The sequence below is a fragment of the Parus major genome, chromosome 8 (genome assembly GCF_001522545.3).
Source record: "Parus major isolate Abel chromosome 8, Parus_major1.1, whole genome shotgun sequence".
Classification (NCBI taxonomy): domain Eukaryota; kingdom Metazoa; phylum Chordata; class Aves; order Passeriformes; family Paridae; genus Parus; species Parus major.
This window is the reverse complement of record NC_031777.1, coordinates 19,068,958-19,090,448: the sequence shown is the minus strand read 5'-3', so window position 1 is coordinate 19,090,448 and position 21,491 is coordinate 19,068,958. Positions and strand designations below refer to the sequence as shown.

At 40.0% G+C, this 21,491-nt stretch overlaps 1 protein-coding gene across 1 annotated transcript in view; it reads right to left on the bottom strand.

Moving 5' to 3' along the window:
• Positions 1–21,148, bottom strand: part of ADGRL4 (adhesion G protein-coupled receptor L4) — a 73,175-nt gene extending 52,027 nt beyond the window's left edge. The window contains exons 1-2 of the mRNA XM_015636717.3: positions 20,711–21,148; positions 19,165–19,314 (exon numbers count right to left, since the gene is read on the bottom strand). Of these exons, the coding sequence (XP_015492203.1) occupies positions 19,165–19,314; positions 20,711–20,732 (172 nt within the window). The 5' untranslated portion in view covers positions 20,733–21,148. The remainder of the gene's footprint in view (positions 1–19,164; positions 19,315–20,710) is intronic.
• Positions 21,149–21,491: the final 343 nt, after the last annotated feature.

The following is a 21,491-nucleotide window of genomic DNA, read 5'->3' as shown; positions in this document are numbered from 1 at the left end:
AGTCTCTTGAAAATTAATAAAATATTGAGTTAAATAAATGCGCCTCCTTATTTTGTTAACACATTTCTGAAAACCTCCTCACAAGAATGTGACAGATGATAAACTAACAATAAAGAAGACAGAGACCAGCAAATAATCAAGGGAAAGTCAATGGCAGGGAATCACTCATTTATTTTCTTTACATATTTCTTCAAACAGCAGCTTCTGACTCCAGTCTTGCAGTTCTGACTAACACCTGCTGACAGACTTAGCCCATATCTGACTACCTGCTTCACAGAGAAAATAACTGTGTAAGGGTCCCACCTTGCTTTCTGCTTTTAAAAACATGGAAGCACTTACCCTTCCTGCTGGTTTTCTTCCTGCTGCTGCTCACTGTCTTGTCTGCCTATACCCTGAAACACACTGTCAGTGGAAATCTCAGTGCTGTTTCCACTTCCTTCCCTTTTAATAGATAGCTCAGGAAAGAGGTAGTAGATTGGCACTTGGAGTATTGGGGCTCAGGAAACTACTCAGCTGCAATTGAAATTGTCTGTGTGTCAGGTTTGATGAGTTCTGAGAAAAAAAGTCAGAAACTTCCACAAATGAACTGCAACTGCCTGAATCACAGCATGGCAATAAAAGGCACTCTTCAATGGACAGAGTGCTATTTGGCCATTTATCAAGGATTATTCAATTATCTAATAATGAAACCTTTAGATAGTGAAATATTTTTTGGAAGGTGGAGGGAGAAAAAACAACAAGGACTTTGCTGAAGCAGATGTAAAACTGACACATCTGCCTCCCTCGACACCACCAAATTGGCTCTTTCAATATGTTTCATTTGTTCTCCTGCCAATTGCTGATCTCTCGTCAATTTACTTTCAGACTTGGAAGAAAATTAAATGTTTTGATGACATATTGGTATTTTATCTTTGAAATGCAAAATACATATTTCAATGATCTTAGAAATGTTTCACTTCTTTGAAATGTTTGCAATTGTACGATGTCGGACTTGATCTCCGTCTGGAACAAAAGAGTGTAGCTCCATCTAACTAAATGAAGCTAGGCAGTTTGTCACAGCTGGTGATCTTCTCCATATTTTTTTCATTGATTAACAAAGAATATATCATATACTTATTTAGAAATATGCAGTGTGAAAGGTGGTGACACCCTATATGCTTTAGGCATGCTTGAAAATACCTGTAGTAGATGATTACCTAAAAATGCTTCCTAATAGCCTTAAATAGTCAAAATGAAATGACAGAACTGTCATCACAGCAAATCACATAGGGAAAGAAAAATGATGCCAGCATTAACTGCATCAGCCACCTGCTCTATATAGGTTATTAAAATGATGGAAACAGTATGTTGACTATTCCATATATGCAGGCTAAAATCCCCAGCAGGTCCAATGTTTCATAATACTAGTTGTAATTTACATGCCTATAATTTATACTATACTATAATTTATAAAGCATTTCTCAAAATGCTGGCTGGTAAAGACTGGCTACTGACTGGGGTACTCTAATTCCTTTCTCTGTGACTACTTCCTTCTTTAATCACAACTTGAAAAAACAATTTGGCACCAAAAACACTTTGACAAATGCCTGTGTTGTGCTTCTTTACATGCTCAAGACTGTTTTGACCCTGTCAACAATAAGTGGGACAGTCTTTATTTTGTAATGATGCCTCAGTTCCACTGGGAGCTCTTTGTCAAAGTATTGGGGTCCTATGAACACCCAAGGGAGCTTGTGCTATGATCAGCAGAGCTGCAGTCACTTTCATTCAAACACAGGAAGAAGAAAAGGAGAAAGACATAGAGGGAACAGCAATGTCCTCTTCATTAGCAGTGTTTTAGCATGAAGGAGTTGAGGCAGTCCTAAACAAACCTGGCCTCCCCTTGTCCTGAGACACAGGCTGATCTCCCAGCTGCAGGCAGTGCCTGAGCACACCTGCACCCCATCCCTCCTACCCAGGGCAGCTCAATCACCCCGAGCCCAGGGGTGCATCTCTCCAGCTGGGCAGGTAATGCCTCATGTGCCAGCCTTGATTTCAGGTTCCTGCCCTGGGGATGCCTAATGTCTTTTATCCAAGAATTGTTTAAAGTAAAATAATCTGTCATATAAATGAATGGAAAAAGGCTCATTTTAGGAGCCACTGCCACTATGACTGACCAATATAGATGAAAGTGCTTAGATTTAGGCTTTCTTAACTCAAAGCAGTGGCTTCCCTCTCTTTATGCTAAGTTTACCCATCTGTAAAGCAGACACATTACAGTTTACCTAACTCAGAGAAATGAGATAATACAACTTTGACAAAAGAAAGGCTCCATCACATTTTTTTACTAGACATAAAAAGGAAATATGAATATATGATTTTAAATCAATATTAAGATAGTGTAGATGCTGGGACATTTCTGATATTACTTTGGTTGGATAATGTAATTTATTTTCAAACAGGTTTCTTGAAGTGCTTGATATTCCACAAAGTCAGCCTGTGTTACAAGATGTACATAGCTAATCTGCTGAGAAATAATAAACAACACTTTATCCCAAATTATTTTATTCATGAGAACATTTCTCCAATTGGTGCAATCTTGAAGTATGGGTTGGAACTTGGGATCACACAGCCACGCCAACACAACCCTAAGTTAATGCTTTAAACATTCTTAATCTACAGAGGAAGAAGGTGGTGCAAAATATTTAAGGCTGGTGTATGTGGTTTAAAACATCCTTGTGTTTTCTTTTATTTCTTCTTTTGTTTTTGCATATTTTCATAATGGATAAAATCTCATTACACGATTACCCATACTTTCCTATGTAAGTATTGTGAGCAGTTACTTTCCAGGGTGGAAATGACAGCATCTGCCTCTGATTGTCCCAGCACAGGAAGTATGACTTTTGGGAGCTCTCAGAACAGGCACCCACCACTGCCAGAAACATCTTGAGCAAGATTATATTGCTTCTTTTTTTTCCCCAGGAGCTGGACTGAAATTTTTGTAATATGCATAAAGTGTCCACATATAACTTACAAATCAGCCATCACATATTTTCAGCAGTATTGTTTTCACAGGATAAACCTTGGTGTTGTGCAAAACTAAATCTGTTATCTATTTGATTAATGCATTTTAAAATCCAAGAACATGGGTAAGTGACACAAAGAGAGGGAAGATTTGCAAGCAGTGACAAGAGTTGACAGGAAGGAAAACCAGCATCTTTACAAGTGGCTTGTCAGAAGTCATCTCCCCCCAAAAATTTAACTCTGCTTATCCACACTTGTGCAGTACTTATAAATTAATACAAAAACTTCATTAGATACTATTCCTATAAATTATTGAAGAGAGGTAGATCCCAAGGTCTTGGAGACATTGTCCAGAAGATCCTGCTAGATTGGATGCTGAGAGCTGTCTCCCATGACAGTCCTGGATACTAAGCCACTGTTAAATGTCTGTCTTGACAGAGATTTATTCTGTATGTGCTTGAAACGGAACCATGTCACATATTTGGCAGGAAATGTAATCCCTTCAGAAAGAGGATTTGATCCTCGGAGTGATCTTGCCATTCTCAGGCTGGAATAGCTCTTGGTAAAGCCAGCACAAGGTCTGCCCATACATTCCTGTTTGAGCAAGAGAAAAGTCCCAAACGTGGGGCTATGAGAGCAAAAGCTCCCGTCCCCACCAATCCACATGGCCCCAACGGCATGAGAAGAGATGTCCTACAGATACAAAACTGCACAGTGCACACACAAGATGCCTCCATCTGAATTCATGCAGAGAATTGCTGGATATTTTTCAAATTTTTTCCCACTCCCCCAAGTAGCATGCCATGCAAACAGCAGCAGAAGAATTAGTAAGGAGAGTAATGCAGGGCTCCTGTTTTGAACAGGAGCAAAAAAATCACTGAATGAATGACAGCTTAGAGACCTTCCCTTCGAGCTGACAGCTCCAGAATTCCCCCACCAAGTTGATTCTGAGTTTTGATACTTTCTTTGGCTTGCCCTTCTCCTTTCTTCTGTTCAGCCAATCATGGCAGCCCTTCCCCTGCTATCAGCTATACCATGTCTTTCTGTCCTTTCCTGCTGACTGTATCTCCTAAATGTAGCTAGTTCCACCTCTCTGCCATTCTGTGTTTTCTGGTTGCACTTCTCATATGAGATTCCCACTGCTGCAGTATATGACTTGGAATTTACTACTCCCTCTGCCTGAAAACCTGAGGTGTGAACCTCGGCAACAGCTGAAAGCACAGCATATCTGGGATGTAGCCTAGCATTTGATACAGTGGCTCACAAAATCTTATTAGAAAAATGTCTTATAATGTCTTGGATAAGAGTGCTGTCATGGGGATTACAAACCAGCTGCAGGAATGTAAACAAAGGACAGCAGGTCAGGACAGACAGCACTGCTCTGAGCTGTGAAGGGGTATCCTGCTGGGTTTCCCCAGGAGTTTCATTTTACATATTTCTTAATGCTCTGGAGAAAGAGATGAACATTCTGAGCATTAAATTCATGGATGATACTAAATTACTAGATGCTTTTAATATCAGTCAGGACTGAGTTATTCTACAGAGGGGAAGCAGAGAGGATGGGAATGGGAAGAGTCCGTGACCAGACTCAGCTATACAAATATGTGAGGAAGGGTTTTATGTCCCAGCTGATAATAATGGGAGGCCACTGAAAGTCCAGCCAAAAGCAGCTTATATCTGATCTGTCAAAGGCTGGAGCAGAGAAATAACAACAAAATCAGCTAGGAGGTAATTATTAATTATAAAATTTCTCCCAAAGATGCCAGATATAAATTTTCATTTTCTGGTCTCAATGTATTTCAATGTTTGTGGCTTTCTAAGATTTTGTGTGGTTTCATGCTACAGAGTAGCATGCAGCAATGTAATACAAAGCCATGTGTCTTCATATAAACATATAATATCTCTTTTCTGAGGAGAAACCAATGGTAAAAATCACACCATTTTCTTTGCATAACTTTGTATGACTTTGTATGACTTCTTCTATCAACATGGTGAGAACAGAAGTAGTAAAAACTGACACGGAGGCAATAAGCCCTTTTAAGAATTTCACTCTCTACAAGCAAAACAAACCCCCAAATAGAATCTGCCTAGAGGTGTAAAAGCAACAATTACTTCTGCATGTTCCCAATCGGTCCTTTATTACAGAATAATGGAATCATCAGAGAATGGTTTGGGTTTGAAGGGACCATAAAGATCTAGTTCTAACCCCTTAGCTATGAACAGGCTCCTCATGAAAAATGAGTTTTTTTCCAAGCACTGTGCTCTGTATGCTATGGAAACACCCATGAAAGCATGCCACTGTCCTTATCTATTTTAGTGACAATATGTGTGGAGTGCTTAACTGTATCACACTACTCCATAACAGATTGTGTCATGCTCAGCACGTATAGCTGGAGGAGGAAGGTGGAAGGGGGGACATTCAGAGTGATGGCTTTTGTTTTTCTAGGTTACGGATGATGGAGCCCTGCTGTCCTGGAATGACTGAACACCTGCCTGCTCATGGGAGTGGTGAATGGAAGCCCTGTTTTGCTTTTCTTGTGTGCATGACTCTTGCTGTACTTGTAAAACTGCCTTTTTTTTCAGCCCACAAGTTTTCTCACTTTTTCTTTCCTGATTCTCTGCGCTACCCCGCTGGGGAAGGCAGAGCAGCAGCTGTGCGGGGCTCAGTCACTGGCTGGAGTCAGACCACGACACACCAAAAACCTAAACATGTCAGCTAAAACAAAGGTATCCATTGAAGATTATACTGTTCCCTACTTTCCCTCCTGACTGGTAAACACTGATATGGAAAAGTAGAGCAAAATCAACAGAAGAAAGTGTATGCAACACGCACAAAAGTCTCTTCAGGTTGCTTTAAGTCATGACAGAGGACGACTTCAGCAGAGAAATGAAAACCATGCCTGACTCCAAGTACAAATCCCAAATGTTTGAGGAGCTAATGAGATGATTTTAATCCACCTTTAGAAATACCTATCACTGCTAGTGGCTTAATTTTTTTCATGTGAGTATTGCCAAAGAGACTTCTTAGGGAGGAAGGTTAAAAATTTCCAGGAGTTGTAGCACACCTAAAGTAAACATAAATTTCAGGTTTATGCAATGCAATCGCTTGTATGACATGAAACACTAATGTGTGGATGCTTTATTTTTTAAGTGAATGTTACACCTAAAAGTTCTTAGGACTGACAAGGACAAAAATACCTGGGCCTGAATCTCATTTGATAAAAGCTTGTATAGTTACTTTAAATTTAAAGAATGCCTTTCAAATATGATAAAAAGTGTTTTCCAGCGGGTTCTCTTGTATTATAATTTTCTCTATTTTCTTATGAATTTAACACATCTTTTCAGTGGAATATTTGCAGAGACTCTTCCTTTCTCCAAAGTTTCTACAGAAGTTAAACACAAATTTGCCTAGAAAAGTTATGTGGAGCTAGTTTCTGGCAGCAATCTGGCAGCATCTTTACATCTGCACAGCATTGTGATTATCTCACAAATTCACAATACTTTAATTCTGAACCCTACTATTTTCCATAGAGGCAGTATCTTCAGTGCTATTCTGAATGCTCTGAATGTTAAGTGTCTGGCTCTGGCTGGATTCCCTACATTTTTTTTGTCCGTGAACACGTAGCACATGGCTCTTGATTACTACTTTTAAATTGATCTGTGTCTGCTATGAAAATATATTGCTTCATAAAAGTCTTTCAGGGTATCAGCTTCCAAATTAATGATTTTTCTCTCAAGCTCTGACTTTGAGAGCTTACAGTACAGAATCGTGCAGTCCAGCTACTTGAATCAAATTGAAATCCATCCATCTGCAATTCAGATCCAAATTCTTTCAGTGCTCTTGGCTCATCTCTAGGTAAAGAGCAGCTGTTGTCCTGTTAAAATGACTGTAAATAATTCTAACTTCAAGCTCCAGCAGTGAAATTCACCCTGCTTCACTGGGGAGCACTTAATCCCCAGGATGTTCCTGGGTTTGGTGTTCAGCTGGCGGAAGCTGCAGAGTGGGGCTGCAGTGGTGCTGCTTTACAGGCTCTGGCCCTGGCAGAGGCAGTGCCCAGCGCTGCCAGGGGCTGTGCCAGCCCTGCAGGGCACTGTGCCCTCCTGGGCCCACAGGGCTGAGCCACAAACCCTGACTTGGGCTAATTTCACAGGGTGCTTGCACCTGTACAACACAGGTGAGGAGGGGAAAACACTATGGTTTCTTTCTCTCGCTATTTTCTCCTTTTTCATGCCAAATGAGCCTGTCACTGTGCTTTTCAGGGGTTACATGTGTTCTGCAACACAAACAGCACAGCACCAGGGAAAGGCTTGTTTACAGCAGAGATTCAGTAAAGTGTTTAAAGGAAGAATTTTCCAGTAAAAGGAGATGATGGGCCCTAACCAAGAAGGAAGGTACTTGTTAAAGCAACTCTATCAGAATAGCAGATGAATCACAATGTGATATAGCACTATTCAAAAGGATGTTTTGAATGGAGCTGTCAGCAAGTATTTTAATAGCAAGTCTTCAATTTCTTCTTTATGGGGTTTTTAACCACCAAGAAGAAAACATAAGTAACAAGGAGGGATTTAGGAATTGTTTAGTGTTTGGCTGTTCAAAGAAAGAAAAGAGCCCTCCACATGCATTGCAGCTAATGAAAATTGCCATTATGGGGTTTTTATTCCATTTGTGAATGCTAAACACTGTAATAATGCAAAGTCCTTATGATTTTCTAAATCTCCTCAATAAGGAGGATATTATCTACTTATTTAATGACCCAATCTCTAATGGCAAAGAGCTGCTACCACCAGCAGCTCCAGCTCATTCACATAGTTTCTCTCCCTAATTAAAAGGTCTTTATAGTTAAAAATAAAGAAATGAATCAATCAAAAACCCAAACTGCCATCAGATGATAGGAAAATAAAAGGCACTTCAGGGACAGATTTTCAATTGCTTGGCATCTACAACTGGGAGTACTCTTTTGAAACAACTCAGTCCTCCTTTAGGCACCTTGGATAGAGCCAGACAGTTCAAAAGTGCTCAACAAATATTTCTTTGGAAAATCCATCCCTAGCTGTGGCTTTGTGTCCTACAGCCATTGTGGATAGCGAGACTCAATCGTAAGTCACCTACCTCCCTGTTGGAGGAATGTCATAGCATCACCCCTTCTGCAGGAAACTGTCATGAAGTACCTGACTGTACTCATCCTGCCACTGCTTGCTGCTACCAGAACAGAGGCAGCAGGTCTATTTTTACCACACTGCCAGTGAAGGCAGCAATAGCCCTGCTCTTGGATTTCCCTTGCAGGGCTCAAAGCCAGATATCCGTGTTGCAGCACAGGCTCCTTACTAGCTTGAATATCAAGCTCAAAACGGAATGTCACTCTCTGCATGGCATTCCTTGAGGGTAATGGGCCAGGTTAAAGGTTTCCTGTATGATCATCAGTCTAAGGCCAAAACTTGAGTAATTATTCAAGAGCAGTTTACAGCTAATGAAAGCTGCAGCAGCTTTCTTTAAGAACAGAGAACAAAGCCCAGAGGTTTTACAGCACATCCCTCTGCTCAAGCATTTGGTGGTATTAACATACTACCTGTTTATTCTATAGGAAATACAAAAAGTTCAGCTAACAGTTCTTTTTCTCATCAGTCTACAGCTGTGTAAATATTTTCCCAGTCTCTCCTTTGACATCCACCTAATCCCCAGACCTTGTGTGCAAAATGATATAAATGGAGTCACTTGTGTAACCCACTGCTGTGTCCCAACATACCTAGGACTGAATATTTGACTTGTGTGAGACCAGTGATGTAGTATGACACATCCCTGAAGTGACCTCATTTTCTAGGCACAGTTTTATTATGAGTTTCCTAGGTTTCAACCATGGAGCTGAGTATGATGAAAGAGTTGTGGAATCACCATACCAAGATTTGCATGACAACACTGAAAAAGAAGCCAAATTGTCATTCTGCATTGTTTACTGCTGTTGCCCTGCACAGTTTCTGTTTGGATCTGCTCAGATGAAAAGCTCTGTTAAGTTTTAGAAACTTCTCCTCATCTCTGCTTTTGAGTCACTTTTGAAGGCTATTTGCCTTTCCCATTTTCTCTGTGGTAGCTAAGGAGACAAAAGTCTTTCTGTATGCACCAGATATCCCTTACACAATGGGAGAGAAATATTGATATTTTTTATATTGCACAGTGGGTCATATTTATGAATTGATGCATGCTTCATCATAGCTCTAAATAATGGAACATTTTGGATAGGAACAAAGGGCCTGAAACTCTCTGTCAGAGTTTCCAGCTGCAGCTTCCTCTCCCTTCTGAACTCCTTGCAGGCTGATTTTGGAAAGGCAGAACTTTCTCAGGATCAATGCTACCCATGAAAATGATTTATTCAAGAGAAAAAGTAAGGCAAAGCCTTCATTGTAATACAATTTTCCACCTACTCTTTTCTCATCACCTCAAGGAAAAAATGCACGACTCAGAGCTCATATTTAGGCCTGCAGAGCTTAGCTGAATTCCTCTTTCAGTCCATGCCAACATCCAGAAGTTTCTCTGGCATTTCTTTAGGACCTCTGATGTTACAGGGATCAGTGATGAAGACTGTCATGTGATGCAGAGATTATTGCTGCAATATCACACTGTCTGCCATGATGCAAACTCCTGATGCAAACTGTGAGCCAAAGCTGTGTTGCCCTCAGCCCTTTTGAGCTTTGGGGATACCCAAAACTCCTGTAACATCAGGAGGGCAGTGAAGATGACTAATCTGTCCCAGAAGAACAGAACAGAAGAGGAGAAGACAGGACAATGTTGTGGGAACAGACCCACAGCTCATCAGCACAGATGGGGCAGGAGTCTCCTAGTGTAGGGTGAATTCACCTTTCCTCTTTGTCTTCCACTGGTAAAATTCTGGGGATGAAAACTGCACTACCTCAGGCTAATTTCACATTTTTAAAATTGAGATTCAGACACTTTGCAACAAATAAAAAGTAAATATATAAACATGCAAGTCACCATCCAAGCTTATGTTCTCCCTCACTGTAACTTATGTAGATTGCTGCCTATGTGCATAGCTTTCATTACAAATAAAACATAAAAGCCAGCGCATATCCTGAAGAACTATTTTTCTTTATTGCAACACCATTACACAAAGCCTAGTAACATAAACAAAGATTAGACTTGGCTGTTTTGAACAAATAACCATTTATTGCCAAGGCTTTTCAGGAGCTTTCATTTTCCTTTTTGAAAAACAAGATCCTGTGCCAACCTAGCAAATGTGTAACATTAAATAATAAGCAAAATAATGGGACACCCTACCACACTAGTTTATAGACAGCCTCAGAGTACCACAGTTGTACATGTCTAAGCTAAGTCAGAAACCCAGCTAAATTAAGCAGACATAGTCAATCAAAACCCCATCAGCAGAGTCCCTTGGGATGCAGCTGCTGTTCCCTGGTGCTGCAGCCAGCCTTTAGAGCGGGAGGACACAGGAGGAATGGTCCAGGGGCAGATTGCTCCATGCCACTGGAGCAGCAGAACACAGCCAGAGAAGCTTTGTGCAGTTTCCTGTCCTGGCACAGTGCCAGAGAGCACAGCACAGAGCTGTCCCAGCCCCAGAGGAGCAGCCAGGTTTGTGGTGGGCAGGTGGAAGGAGAACCCCCTGTGCCTGGGCTGTGCAGCCCTGCCTGCCTGCTCCGGCTGTGGTGCTGCAGCTGCTCCATTGCCTCCCTCAATGTTAATTCCACCAGACCTCTCCATTTTAAAGTAATCGTGAATCTCCTAAGCCCAGCCAGAAATAATCACACAACAAGCTGTCCCTCAGACAATGAGCAGAGATTATTCAGCTTCCTTGTACCCCAGTGAAACAGCAGCTTCCTTCCTGTGGCTGGGGCTGTGATTAACCAAGCAGTTCAAGGTGAAAGAAGAATGCGGTTCCAGGCATATATGGCTTCCTTTAACCTCAGCAAAACACGGTGCCAGATATTTCAATTAGTGTGTACCAAGGTCACAAAATCAATTTCTTATCGCCGAAAAACACACATACTGTAAATTTCATTTTCAACCCATAATCTCTAAATTAAATCTGTGTACCTAAAAAATATACAGTGCAAAATTGCAGTCCTTCAGCCCCCTCCTTCTCTTGCAGCCCAGCAACATTTTCACAAACATCACCTGGCTTTGTGCTCTATATTTAGAGCACAATGTTTGGTTAGATTCTAATCTTCTTGGAGAACGTCATTATCTCTTTCTTTGGCAAATAGAGGTCCAAAGTGTCAATTACCTTCTTAAACTCTTTCATACACAAAGGGCTGAGCTGGGTTTGATATTCTGTCTGCCAACAGCTCAGTCGGCAATTTTTCACAGTCATACACAGAAAAATTGTACACCAGCATATCATCCTAGATAAATTACACATTTCAAATGTGGTTACATACAACTTCACCACTCCTGGCCAGTATATTCTGGCAGAAGAGAATAAAAAACAAGTTAAAAAAAAGGAAAAAAAAATCCCAAAGAGAACACTTTTCTGCAATTGAACCCTATGAGTTCAATATAGACTTACAGAGAAAAGAAGTCAAATGAGTGTAGGAGATTAGTGGGCTATTGTACATAAATCAGTGTATCTGTGCAGAGATGACATCATCTCTTCTGTGTGTAATTCCTGATGATACATCCCTCGTTCTGTGGGTGACACTGACTTCATAGCCCCAAAGGCAGCTGCACAATCTGAAGGCTGCCTCCACCATGGGCGAGTCTAGGATGAGAAGTCTCAAGGAAGTGGAATGTATGGAAGCAATTTCTTTAAAATAAATCCTGCTCTTCCCTTAACAAAAGCTGATTTTGACTATACAATCACGGAACAAGTAAAGCTGACAATTTTGAGATTGCCTTATTTTCTTTCATAGAAAATCTGCTTTTATTCACATGCCTACTTGTACACAGGTTCCTGTGTATATGGTTGTGTGCATCTAATATACATATATGAGTATACATGTTCAGGAAATACTTTTCATCCTTTAACTTCAAACCAGCAAGTGAGAAGAACACTTTGTTACTGCTGGACCTCCGGGGACTACTTCAGATGTTAGACACAGGAAGGGAATCATATCTCTGGTAAACACAAAGCGAGCAAACTCTGAAATAACAAGTTTATAGCTCCTTAAATTGATTTTCCCACATCCTATAAACATGTAACATTTTGATTCTTAGTACCATAAAGCAGGATGAAAGGAGTATTTTCTCAAGAAAGGAAATTAGCGTTATTTGGCAAGGGTTAAAACACATTTTGAATTAAACAAGAAAGAAACCATCCAAGTGCAGATGATCAGCCTAAAGTTTGTGTAAATTTTTGAGAGAGACAAATAACTCTTTTCTACCACATCATCTACACACATTTTAAAAACTCTTTTTAGATGCAAACAGGACAAATTTAAAAGAGAGTCTGGTTATGATTAAAGATATAACGAGCAAGTTTTTTTTCTTTCTGGTCCTTTCCAAAATGTATTACTGTATTTTAGTCATGCTCAAAGTACCATTTCAAAAAAATGTAAACAAAACACATGAAAAAAATGGAGGGGTCATTTTTTCTTCCACCCCCCCCTCCCCTTTTTTTTTTTTGACTCAAATCTGTGAATGTAATGAGTCTCTCTAAAAAGTCCCTGAAATGGACTTTGCCCAAGACTAAAGTTAGGGTCAATTTTACTAATGGTTTTTGTTGGCTGTGTCTTTAGCCCAGGTGAACTGTGTTTTCTGGAAGCAGGAAGAAGAGCTAACCCTCTGGTGATCCTCTCTCTCTCATTTGAGGGGGAAACTGGGAGGGATTTCTTAATTTCTGTATTTGACACTTTGGGTGCATTAAATGCTTTGAGTCAAAATTTTATGGACTCAGCCATTTACAGAGGTAAGACAATTGGAGTGAGACAGCCTCCACCTTGCCTTACTCAGCAGACATTGTACTCCAGACATCCTGCACTGCTTTCCTGACTCATGTTCTCATGCATCGCCAGGCACTGCTGTTACACATGCTCCCCTTTCAAATTCCTGACCTACTCTTAAAAAAATTCAACTAAAACATAATTTGAATAGTAGCTGTAAAAAATAAATTCAAGGCTACAGAAGCTGTTTTGACTAATATTGTTAGCCAAGGGTATGGCTATTTTCAAGAACATAAACATAACTCCATTCTTTGTGGCTGGAAGGCAACCATACAACAGCTGGTTAGTCCCCAGCAGCCTACAGACATCACAGCCATCAAGCCCTTCCAAATCCACAGAAAAATGTGACATCTTGCACATGAAAAGGCAAAGGACATACATAAAGCCGTAGGTCCCCAAATGGCCAGGAACCTGCTATGTTAACATTAACACCAGCTCTTTCCTAGGCAACTGGACTGTTATGCACCAGAAAATCAAATCCTCCCGGTTAATTTGTCCAGCCTTTTCAATTCCATGGTCTGCCTACAGGTTTAATCTGGAATATGAAATCAAGATACCTCAGCTGGGCAACATCTCACAGCCCAGCAGTCAATCTTCAAGAAAAGTAAAAAACCACTCAGCTATATTATTACTGAAGAAGACACAAGGGAAGAAAACTTTCTGTTCCCTGGAGAAGAACCCTGAAGCCATGGGCTCAGTTAAATATAATACCTAAATATGCAACAGACAGGATCCTTTGGTGATCCCAACAAATCTTGCCAAATCTACCAAAATATCCAACACCTAAACCTGAAGTAGGAATTCTGATTTCAAAGGAGACTCCTGCTCTTTCCCTGAAACCATGTATAAGCTCCAGCAGAATACAGAGGCAAAGCAGTAGAGATTAGGAGATGCAGGAAAAGGGGAAAGGAAAAAGGGAAGGAGCATGTCAAAAGGGCTGGGAATTAGTGATCTTCTTTGGCCCCCCATATAGCACATCCCAGGTTTTCCGAGCTGTCACACGCTGAGTTGAACCCTGTTAGTGTTTGGCTAAGGCATATCTTTCTCCTGCTGTGCTATGTTGGAGCAGCTGCAATTTGCCTTTTTATAGCTTGTGGTAACTGATAGCAGTGAAATGAATTTAGGAAGTGTGTGGATTGGATCTTCCATATCAGCGATTTCAGACTATTTGGTAAACACAGAAGTGACATCCAGTGATGTATGCCTGCTGTTAAGAAAAGTAAAAATAAAATTTTCCTTTGGTGACCCAACATTTGAATTAAATAATTTTCTACTGAAGAACAGTTTTGGATAGAATGAAATGATTATACACAGAAGTTTTACAGGGCCATTTTAATTTTAAAGCAAAAATTCCCTCTATAAAAACTATACACAAATTGGGTGCTGCAGAATGGCAACAATGACACCAGTGAATCCAAAAAAATCCAGTGACTGCAATGAAAGTCAATGGTGGGACTCAGAAACATCACGTTAGAACAAGGAACTGAGGTCTCACAGGAGAACTCCTTTTTATAGATGGCAAAAGCCAGAGAGTTTGTCTTTCGACCCTCCATAAAACAAGAAAATATGTTTTTGTTCAGAAATTGAGCATGCTTTCAACTTGATTCATCTGGATTTATACAAATTGCCCTGTGTTCTAACAGGGATTCTGTATTTTGATATAAAATACCACTTTGCACTGATGTATTTTGTACCTCTGTAAAATGATAAATCCTCCTACGCTGAACTTCAGAAACAGAGTTACTGCTCCAACAGAAAGTTTCTCTGACAGCCTAAGTCCTTGCACAATATTTCTGGAAGAGCTGTAACTATTTTACAAGTAACACTGATTAATCCTGCAGTATAATTTGCAAGTGACATTTACAAGGGAATATTGTGTAGGGATATCTGGGAGGGATATTGTGTTCAGGCTCTTCCTGCTTGCCTGCCTACCCTCCTGGAACAAACAGCGCTGCTTCATTTTCCTTCCGTATTTTACAAAGTTAAAGTAAACACTGTGATCACACTGTTTACTTTAATTTCCTGCAGTGTGCCAGCAAAGCAGCAAATTGGCAGTCAGCAATCAAGAAGCAGCCAGCATTTGAAACAGCAGAGCTGCTTAGGAAAGCATCACTGATGCCAACTCATTTTCCCTTTGTTTTAAAAATAAAATATTGGCTTCTATGAAGTTTTACTTCAACCCTTATCTTTTCTGAGGGATCTGAAATTTTGTTTGTTTCCTTTAATTTTCTTTTGGAAGAAAGCTGGAATTATGAACAACACCTAATTTATATGTCCTACTCTTATACAAAGAAATACATTTACAACTGTGGCAAATATATTTTATTTATCTGTAAAAAATCTGTGGCATTTTTGCATGAGAGAAAGTTAACTTGTCTATTAATCAGTTGTGTCTGGGTATATCTTTATTTTTTATGCCAAGATCTTTAGCCCATGTTACTTTAATTAGGTGTATGATATGGTGAAGCTAAAGCCTAGTGCATTACAAGCAGAATACACATCTCCCCAAGAACAGTCCTAAAAAGCAAATAGATGTACTGTCAGAGGTCATTCTTTCTTATTTAATACTACATAAAGCAAGGAATATAAATACAAAAGAAAAAGTAAGGAGACTGGGATAGTATTTTGTACCTCAGAGGTGTAAAGCTTGACAAGGTGACTCATTTATGGTTTTCTGGAAGATACTGTACAGAGGGAATTTATTGCTATGTAGGTTATAATTCCAATATATAAAAGAGGCCGGATACCACAATCTGTTATTCTCCTGACTATGTACATTCCTGCATATATTCTTGCTGAAGACAATGAGATTATGAAGAGGATTAGCTTTTTGTTAGAGTGGCCAAAGTATGCCTACAGAAAGTCCAAAACATGACCTAATTTAAAGTGGTTGAAATCTTGTGGGAAAGATTGTAAAAGGGTAATTATTTTAAAAGCCATGACTTTGACACCAGGAAATTAAATTCATATCTATGTGTCTTTATCTATACACAGCAAATCCAATAATCTTGAGCTCTCTGCAGTCACTTAGCCAGCTGGCAAAGGGAGCAAAGTCAAAACTAACAAACCCCATTCCTAAGGTATGTTGACATCAGTGATTCATGATTCATCAATAATGGTGCTAGGAAATAAATGTAAGAGGACATTATTGCCTTTTGCAGCACAGAAAACTCAAGGGAAAATGTCTAAGTGTGTCACAGTGAAAAGACAGGGCTAGCAAAGAAATAACTTTTACAAGTATTTAAGAGGTGTTACAAACAAGTGAAGGCAGAGAAACAAATGTAAACCTTTCACTGTAAGAATGTACCTATAAATAAAAATGAAGAGTGTCTCAGCTGTGAAAGCTTAAGAGGACTAACCTGAAAATTAACATTTTCTGTTCAACATGTTTATAAGGAGGAAGAATTTGAATTGCTTGTTTCAGAATAAAGTCTCAAAACAATGACTGTATTGATTTAACTGTCCACCAGGATAAGCACAATGAAGAATGGTTCTATGTTACACAAAATTACTAATGTTGTTGACAATAATTATGACTCTCACAACCTATCTAAATAGCTAAAAGGGCAAATATATAAACACAAAGTACGATATGGGCTCTTCCGAAAATGCCTGTATTAGCACATAATTGATGATCTCCTTTGAAGGTGACTGCACTACCATTGTAAAAGCCCAAGATTATTAACTGAATAAAAATGGGTAGCTATCTCTAGAACAGCAGATACACCTGCTGCTTGTGCCACACAGAACAGCAAGATCTCATACATCATTAAACAACTGAGGCTTTGCTTTACGTTTTCACAGCTTTAAACTATTTATGATAGGGTGCAGCCTACATTTCTAACCCTTTATAGAACCTACCCAATTAAAATTCTGGTTACTTTTTTTTCTGTTATTAGGGAACTACTGCACAATTTTAGTAATGCACAGGGTTACATGCTGCCCTAGAGAAACATTGTCTCTTTTTCAGGGCCAGCAGCCACACAGCTCTGATATAAGCTTTGCTGCTTTGCTGGAGGGTGACTTTTGTGGCTGTTGAGGGATTTTACCAGAGAAAATGTTGGTCTCCAGACATGAGACTTGCTTCAAACCATTGTCACTTGCCTGCAAAGCACCACAAGTACATCTAGGGGCTTGCTTGCCTGGACTGACATTGGAAATTTTATTTCAAGCACTGAGCATAGTTCTTAATAAACAATTAATGGATTAACGAGATTTGTGAACGCATATTACACTGCACTGAATTTTCTTTAAGTGCTCAATAAATGTTTTTGTGAAATTTGAATGTAGATTTCTCTAGGAAAATAGAGGTAAAAAAAAGAGAAAGTAAGAAAAAGGTATTGTATGAGAAAAGAAAGAGCATGGAAGGCAAGATAAATCTGTCCTCAAAAATTTGGATTCAGTAGCATTAAAATAGGTGCATATATGATGGATAGGTTTAAGAACATCAGTCATGGCAGCGAGAACAACAGTTATCTTTATTGCAAATTTAATTGATGATTCATAATCACAGACTTTGTAGACCAGTACAGACAATGTAGTGGGTACCAGATGATGCTAGGTAAGTAAATTCTAGTTTGATTTATTCCAGGCAGTATTGCTAAAATTGACTTGGTTTTCTTCTTTCTCTGCATTATTTACAAGTGTAGGCCCCTGACTCTGCAAACATGAGGTGCACTTATTGCTCAAACCAGCTGACTTTCATGGTATTAAAACTGAGCTAGTGCAAGAGCAAAAGCAATGTTGTGAATGCCATTTCTTACTTTCTTTTGACCAGCTTGATAGACAAATAATGATTAACCTATCACAGCAAAGTTAGCATTAAATTCAAGCAAAATATTTAGAAACTACATGACACTTGATGCAAAGAAGAGACTGACAGAACAGTGTTTGTTTAGGCTTTAGAAGGGAAGGCAAAGGGTAAATAATAGTGCTGCCTACACTACCTAATGGGAGGTCATGAGGGTTTGTGGAGGAGATGAAGCTAAACTATTATTAGAAATGTACAGTGGTAAGTGCACATGGGAAGGAAAAGTTACAAGCTGCAACTGGAGAAACCTCAACCAGATATCAGAAAAAATGTTTTCACAGTTATGGTGATCAGACATTGAAACAAGGGCCCAGAGGTTTCATCCTTGGATATACTCAAAACTCAGCTGGTCAAAGCTCTAAGCTACCTGCTCTAAGTTGAATCTGCTCTGAGTGGAGAGCTGGACCAGATGACCTACAGGAGTCTCTTCTAAACTAAATCATTCTATGATCCTGTGATTCCTCAATTTTTGTTATTTTATCAAGTTATATTTCTCTTTAAACGTTCCCACCTTATAAAAGGATAGATGCCTTTCTTAGAAAAACAGGCCTTTGTATTCTAAATTTTCCAAAGCAAACATACTTCCAAGCACAGCATGGCAAATGAGCTATAAAAATCCAAAACCCTGTGGGCTGTTTTCCTGCATTCATACCAAACCAAATGGTTACTACTACATTTCCCAAGGTGCTTGAAACACAAAAACTGACCTGGTAGATGGTTACTACTCATAACTACTTCTCAGGATACTGAAAACTGACAAGATTCATGTGACTTTTAGCCTGTCTTAAGCTGTAAGGTTTGGACATAGCCATACCTAACAGTTAAAATAAATATTAGAGCTATTCATAGTGGAAAACAACTCAAATATAAAGGCAGGAAAAAGATTTCAGCTTACTGTTCTTTAGAAGAAAGACAGTCATCCTAAAGTAGATTGCTTAATAGGATTTCTGGCATATTTCTCTTGTAAGAAGCTGTAGTAGAAAAATTGACACTCTGTGGCATACACACCTCCTTGGTTTTCTAGAGCAGCCCAGGAGCTGTCATTTGATGGTGATCAGCTGCTGGGAAAGAGTGGCCAAGTGCTGTGTGTGTGAGGCAGGGAGCTGAGGGCTGCACAGCAGCCACCACACCAGCCCTAACTTCACAAATCCTCAGTCACAAGGGAAATTGCTGAGGGTAAATCAGCAAAGATTAGTTAGCAGCTCTCACGGAAAAGGAAAGCTAGAAAACAGGTCATACTCAACTGAGATACACAGCAAGCTATATCAAAACACCAGGCTGAGCATAATTTGTACAATTTCTTAGAAAATATTAAAGTTTTTGGCTTTGAAAACATGTTTGTGTGTGACACTGTTGTGACATTAATTTCAATCCTTGAACTAGTGGGCCCTTGGGTAAGCTTTTCAATTGAGCACATAACAAAAAAGGCATAAGTAAAATCTGTTTACCTTTACAGACTGTTATGCCATTTCCTGTGTATCCTTGGGAACAATAGCAGCCTGTTGTCCCACCCTGAACTTCACACCTGGCGTCTTTGTGGCATGTCATGTTGCAGCTTGGAGAAGTGCAGCCATAGTCCAGCAGACTGGAAATCAGAACTGGAACAAAGGAAAATCAGACTTGTTTCATTATCTAAGAACTTTATTCTGAGCTCTAAAACAAGGTCTGGGCTAAAGGATTCCACAAAATGGGTGTATTCCAGCGAGCATCATCACAGACCCAGTTGTACTGCAGGGTAGGGCAAGGGCTACCAGCTGCAGGGACCTTATCTCTGGTAAAACAGCAGACACCACAGATAAACTCAAATGTGTTCTCAACCAGTATAAAATTGGTAAACAGCATAGAAGTTACTCAGTGGTCTGAGGGAAACATTTGGATTTCCTTCAAAGCTCTCTAGTAGTTTCCAGTAAAGACCAGGCACATATTTGCACTCTGAATTCTGTATGGAGCATAATCCAAACTGCCCTACACATCCGATGGAAAAACACCAAAGAGGGTTCCATTGACTGGATTTTTTATTCTTATAAACACTCCCATACTTCTGTAGCTAACACAAAGGCATGGTCTGGTAGATTAAGATGAAATGTCACATATTTATATCATTATGACAGCACAGTTTAAAAGTTATTCATGGTGTGGCAAATTATTTATTCTCTTAAAATACCATAACTACTTTTCCATTGTATGAATGCATATGGTTTTCAACACAAAGATTAAAAGGAATCTCTTCTTTTGAGAAAACTTACAGATCATTGTACTATCACACACACCCTATTATTGGTTAGATATAGAGAAAGTAAGAAAGGAAAGTAAGTTTTTTACTTTGTAGTTTACAAACTGTAAGCAGGACATAGGGAAAGCTGTAGAACACCAAGATCCTTCTGTGCGCTGTCTTCCCCTGCAGCTCTGTTTTTCCCTACCTAAATGTCACTCTGGATATTTGTTAGCCTAGTATTACAGTTTTATTGCCTCATGAAATCTCACTGATATGTTGTTTTCTTGGACAAATTAAGACTTCATGAAAAGTTCAAAAGACTAAAAATTGCACACAATTTCAAAATAATTACATATCATCTGAGTCAATTTACATATCAACAAAATTCACATTTTCTCTGTGTTTCTGAGAGACTGTCTTCCACAGTGATTTAAACAGAAACCTGTGGGATTGTGTTGTCATTTTACTGTTTTCAGCATGTGAAATCTAAAAATTTTCCAAGCAGATGGAGAGAGAAGGAAAAAACACCAAAAACAAATGCACAGAAACTCACAATGTTTCTGTGGAAAAGTACAAAAGCCACAATGAGATAAAGACAGGCATTTTGGGGTTTGGCTGGGGGTTGATACTAGCCATGCTGATTACCAAATCCAGCAGCAGCGCTGATCAAAACTAAAGGGACTTCCAGTTCAACCATCCCTAATATAGCAATTCCTCCTGCCGAAACCCACTCCCTTCTCACCTGCCACACACTCCCCAGAGACAGAGATTTCACCTACCTAGGAATGGAAGCAGTTTCATTGGTGATGCTGTTGCAGTGCCTGGTGCAGAGCCCCGGTGTCAGAGAAAGAAACTCCCTGCTTTAAAATAAATGACCATGTGCAAAATACACACACATGAGTACCAGGGAAGCGATGTCCTGCTACAGGCACAGCCCTGACACTGCCCTTTGTCCCAAGCCTCACGCTTCCAAAAGTTCCTGAGGCTCTCAGACAGGACAGGAAGCGTCAGGAGGGGCCAAGGACCTGGTCTTCTGGCAAGTAGGAAAGCAATGAGAAAGCAAAAGGGAAACAAGAGGCTGCGTCTTGCAGAGGGTATCAGAGAGGATTCCGGGGTGAGGAGGTTAGAGGAGCATGGAGCTGCTTGGGAGAGTGGCTGGGGCAGGGGGAGGGCGAGGCTGGAAGGGGTGGCCACAGCCTGCTGGCAGTACAGGAGCAGCAGGTGGAGCAGATGAGGGCGGGTGAGGAAGAGGTGGAGGAGAATAGTAACTTGCTCAGTGTTTACGAGCTCAGAGGTAACGGTCTACATGCTTCCTTCCACCTTTTCCTGCTGACATGAGTATATGTGAGCCCCGAGACTCCTTTTGTTTGGAATCAATCTTGGCTAACTGCTGTTCTTACTGCTTTCTCCAGTTTTGAGATGGATCTTTACTGCAGCCAAGCAATGTTGCTTTAAGGGTAATGGGATGTAAGGGAGGTACAGGAAATCACTGGACTCTGCCTTGTGAGGAAAACAAAGACAGGCAGGGAGGAAAGAGACAGGAAGCTCAGGAACTGAAGG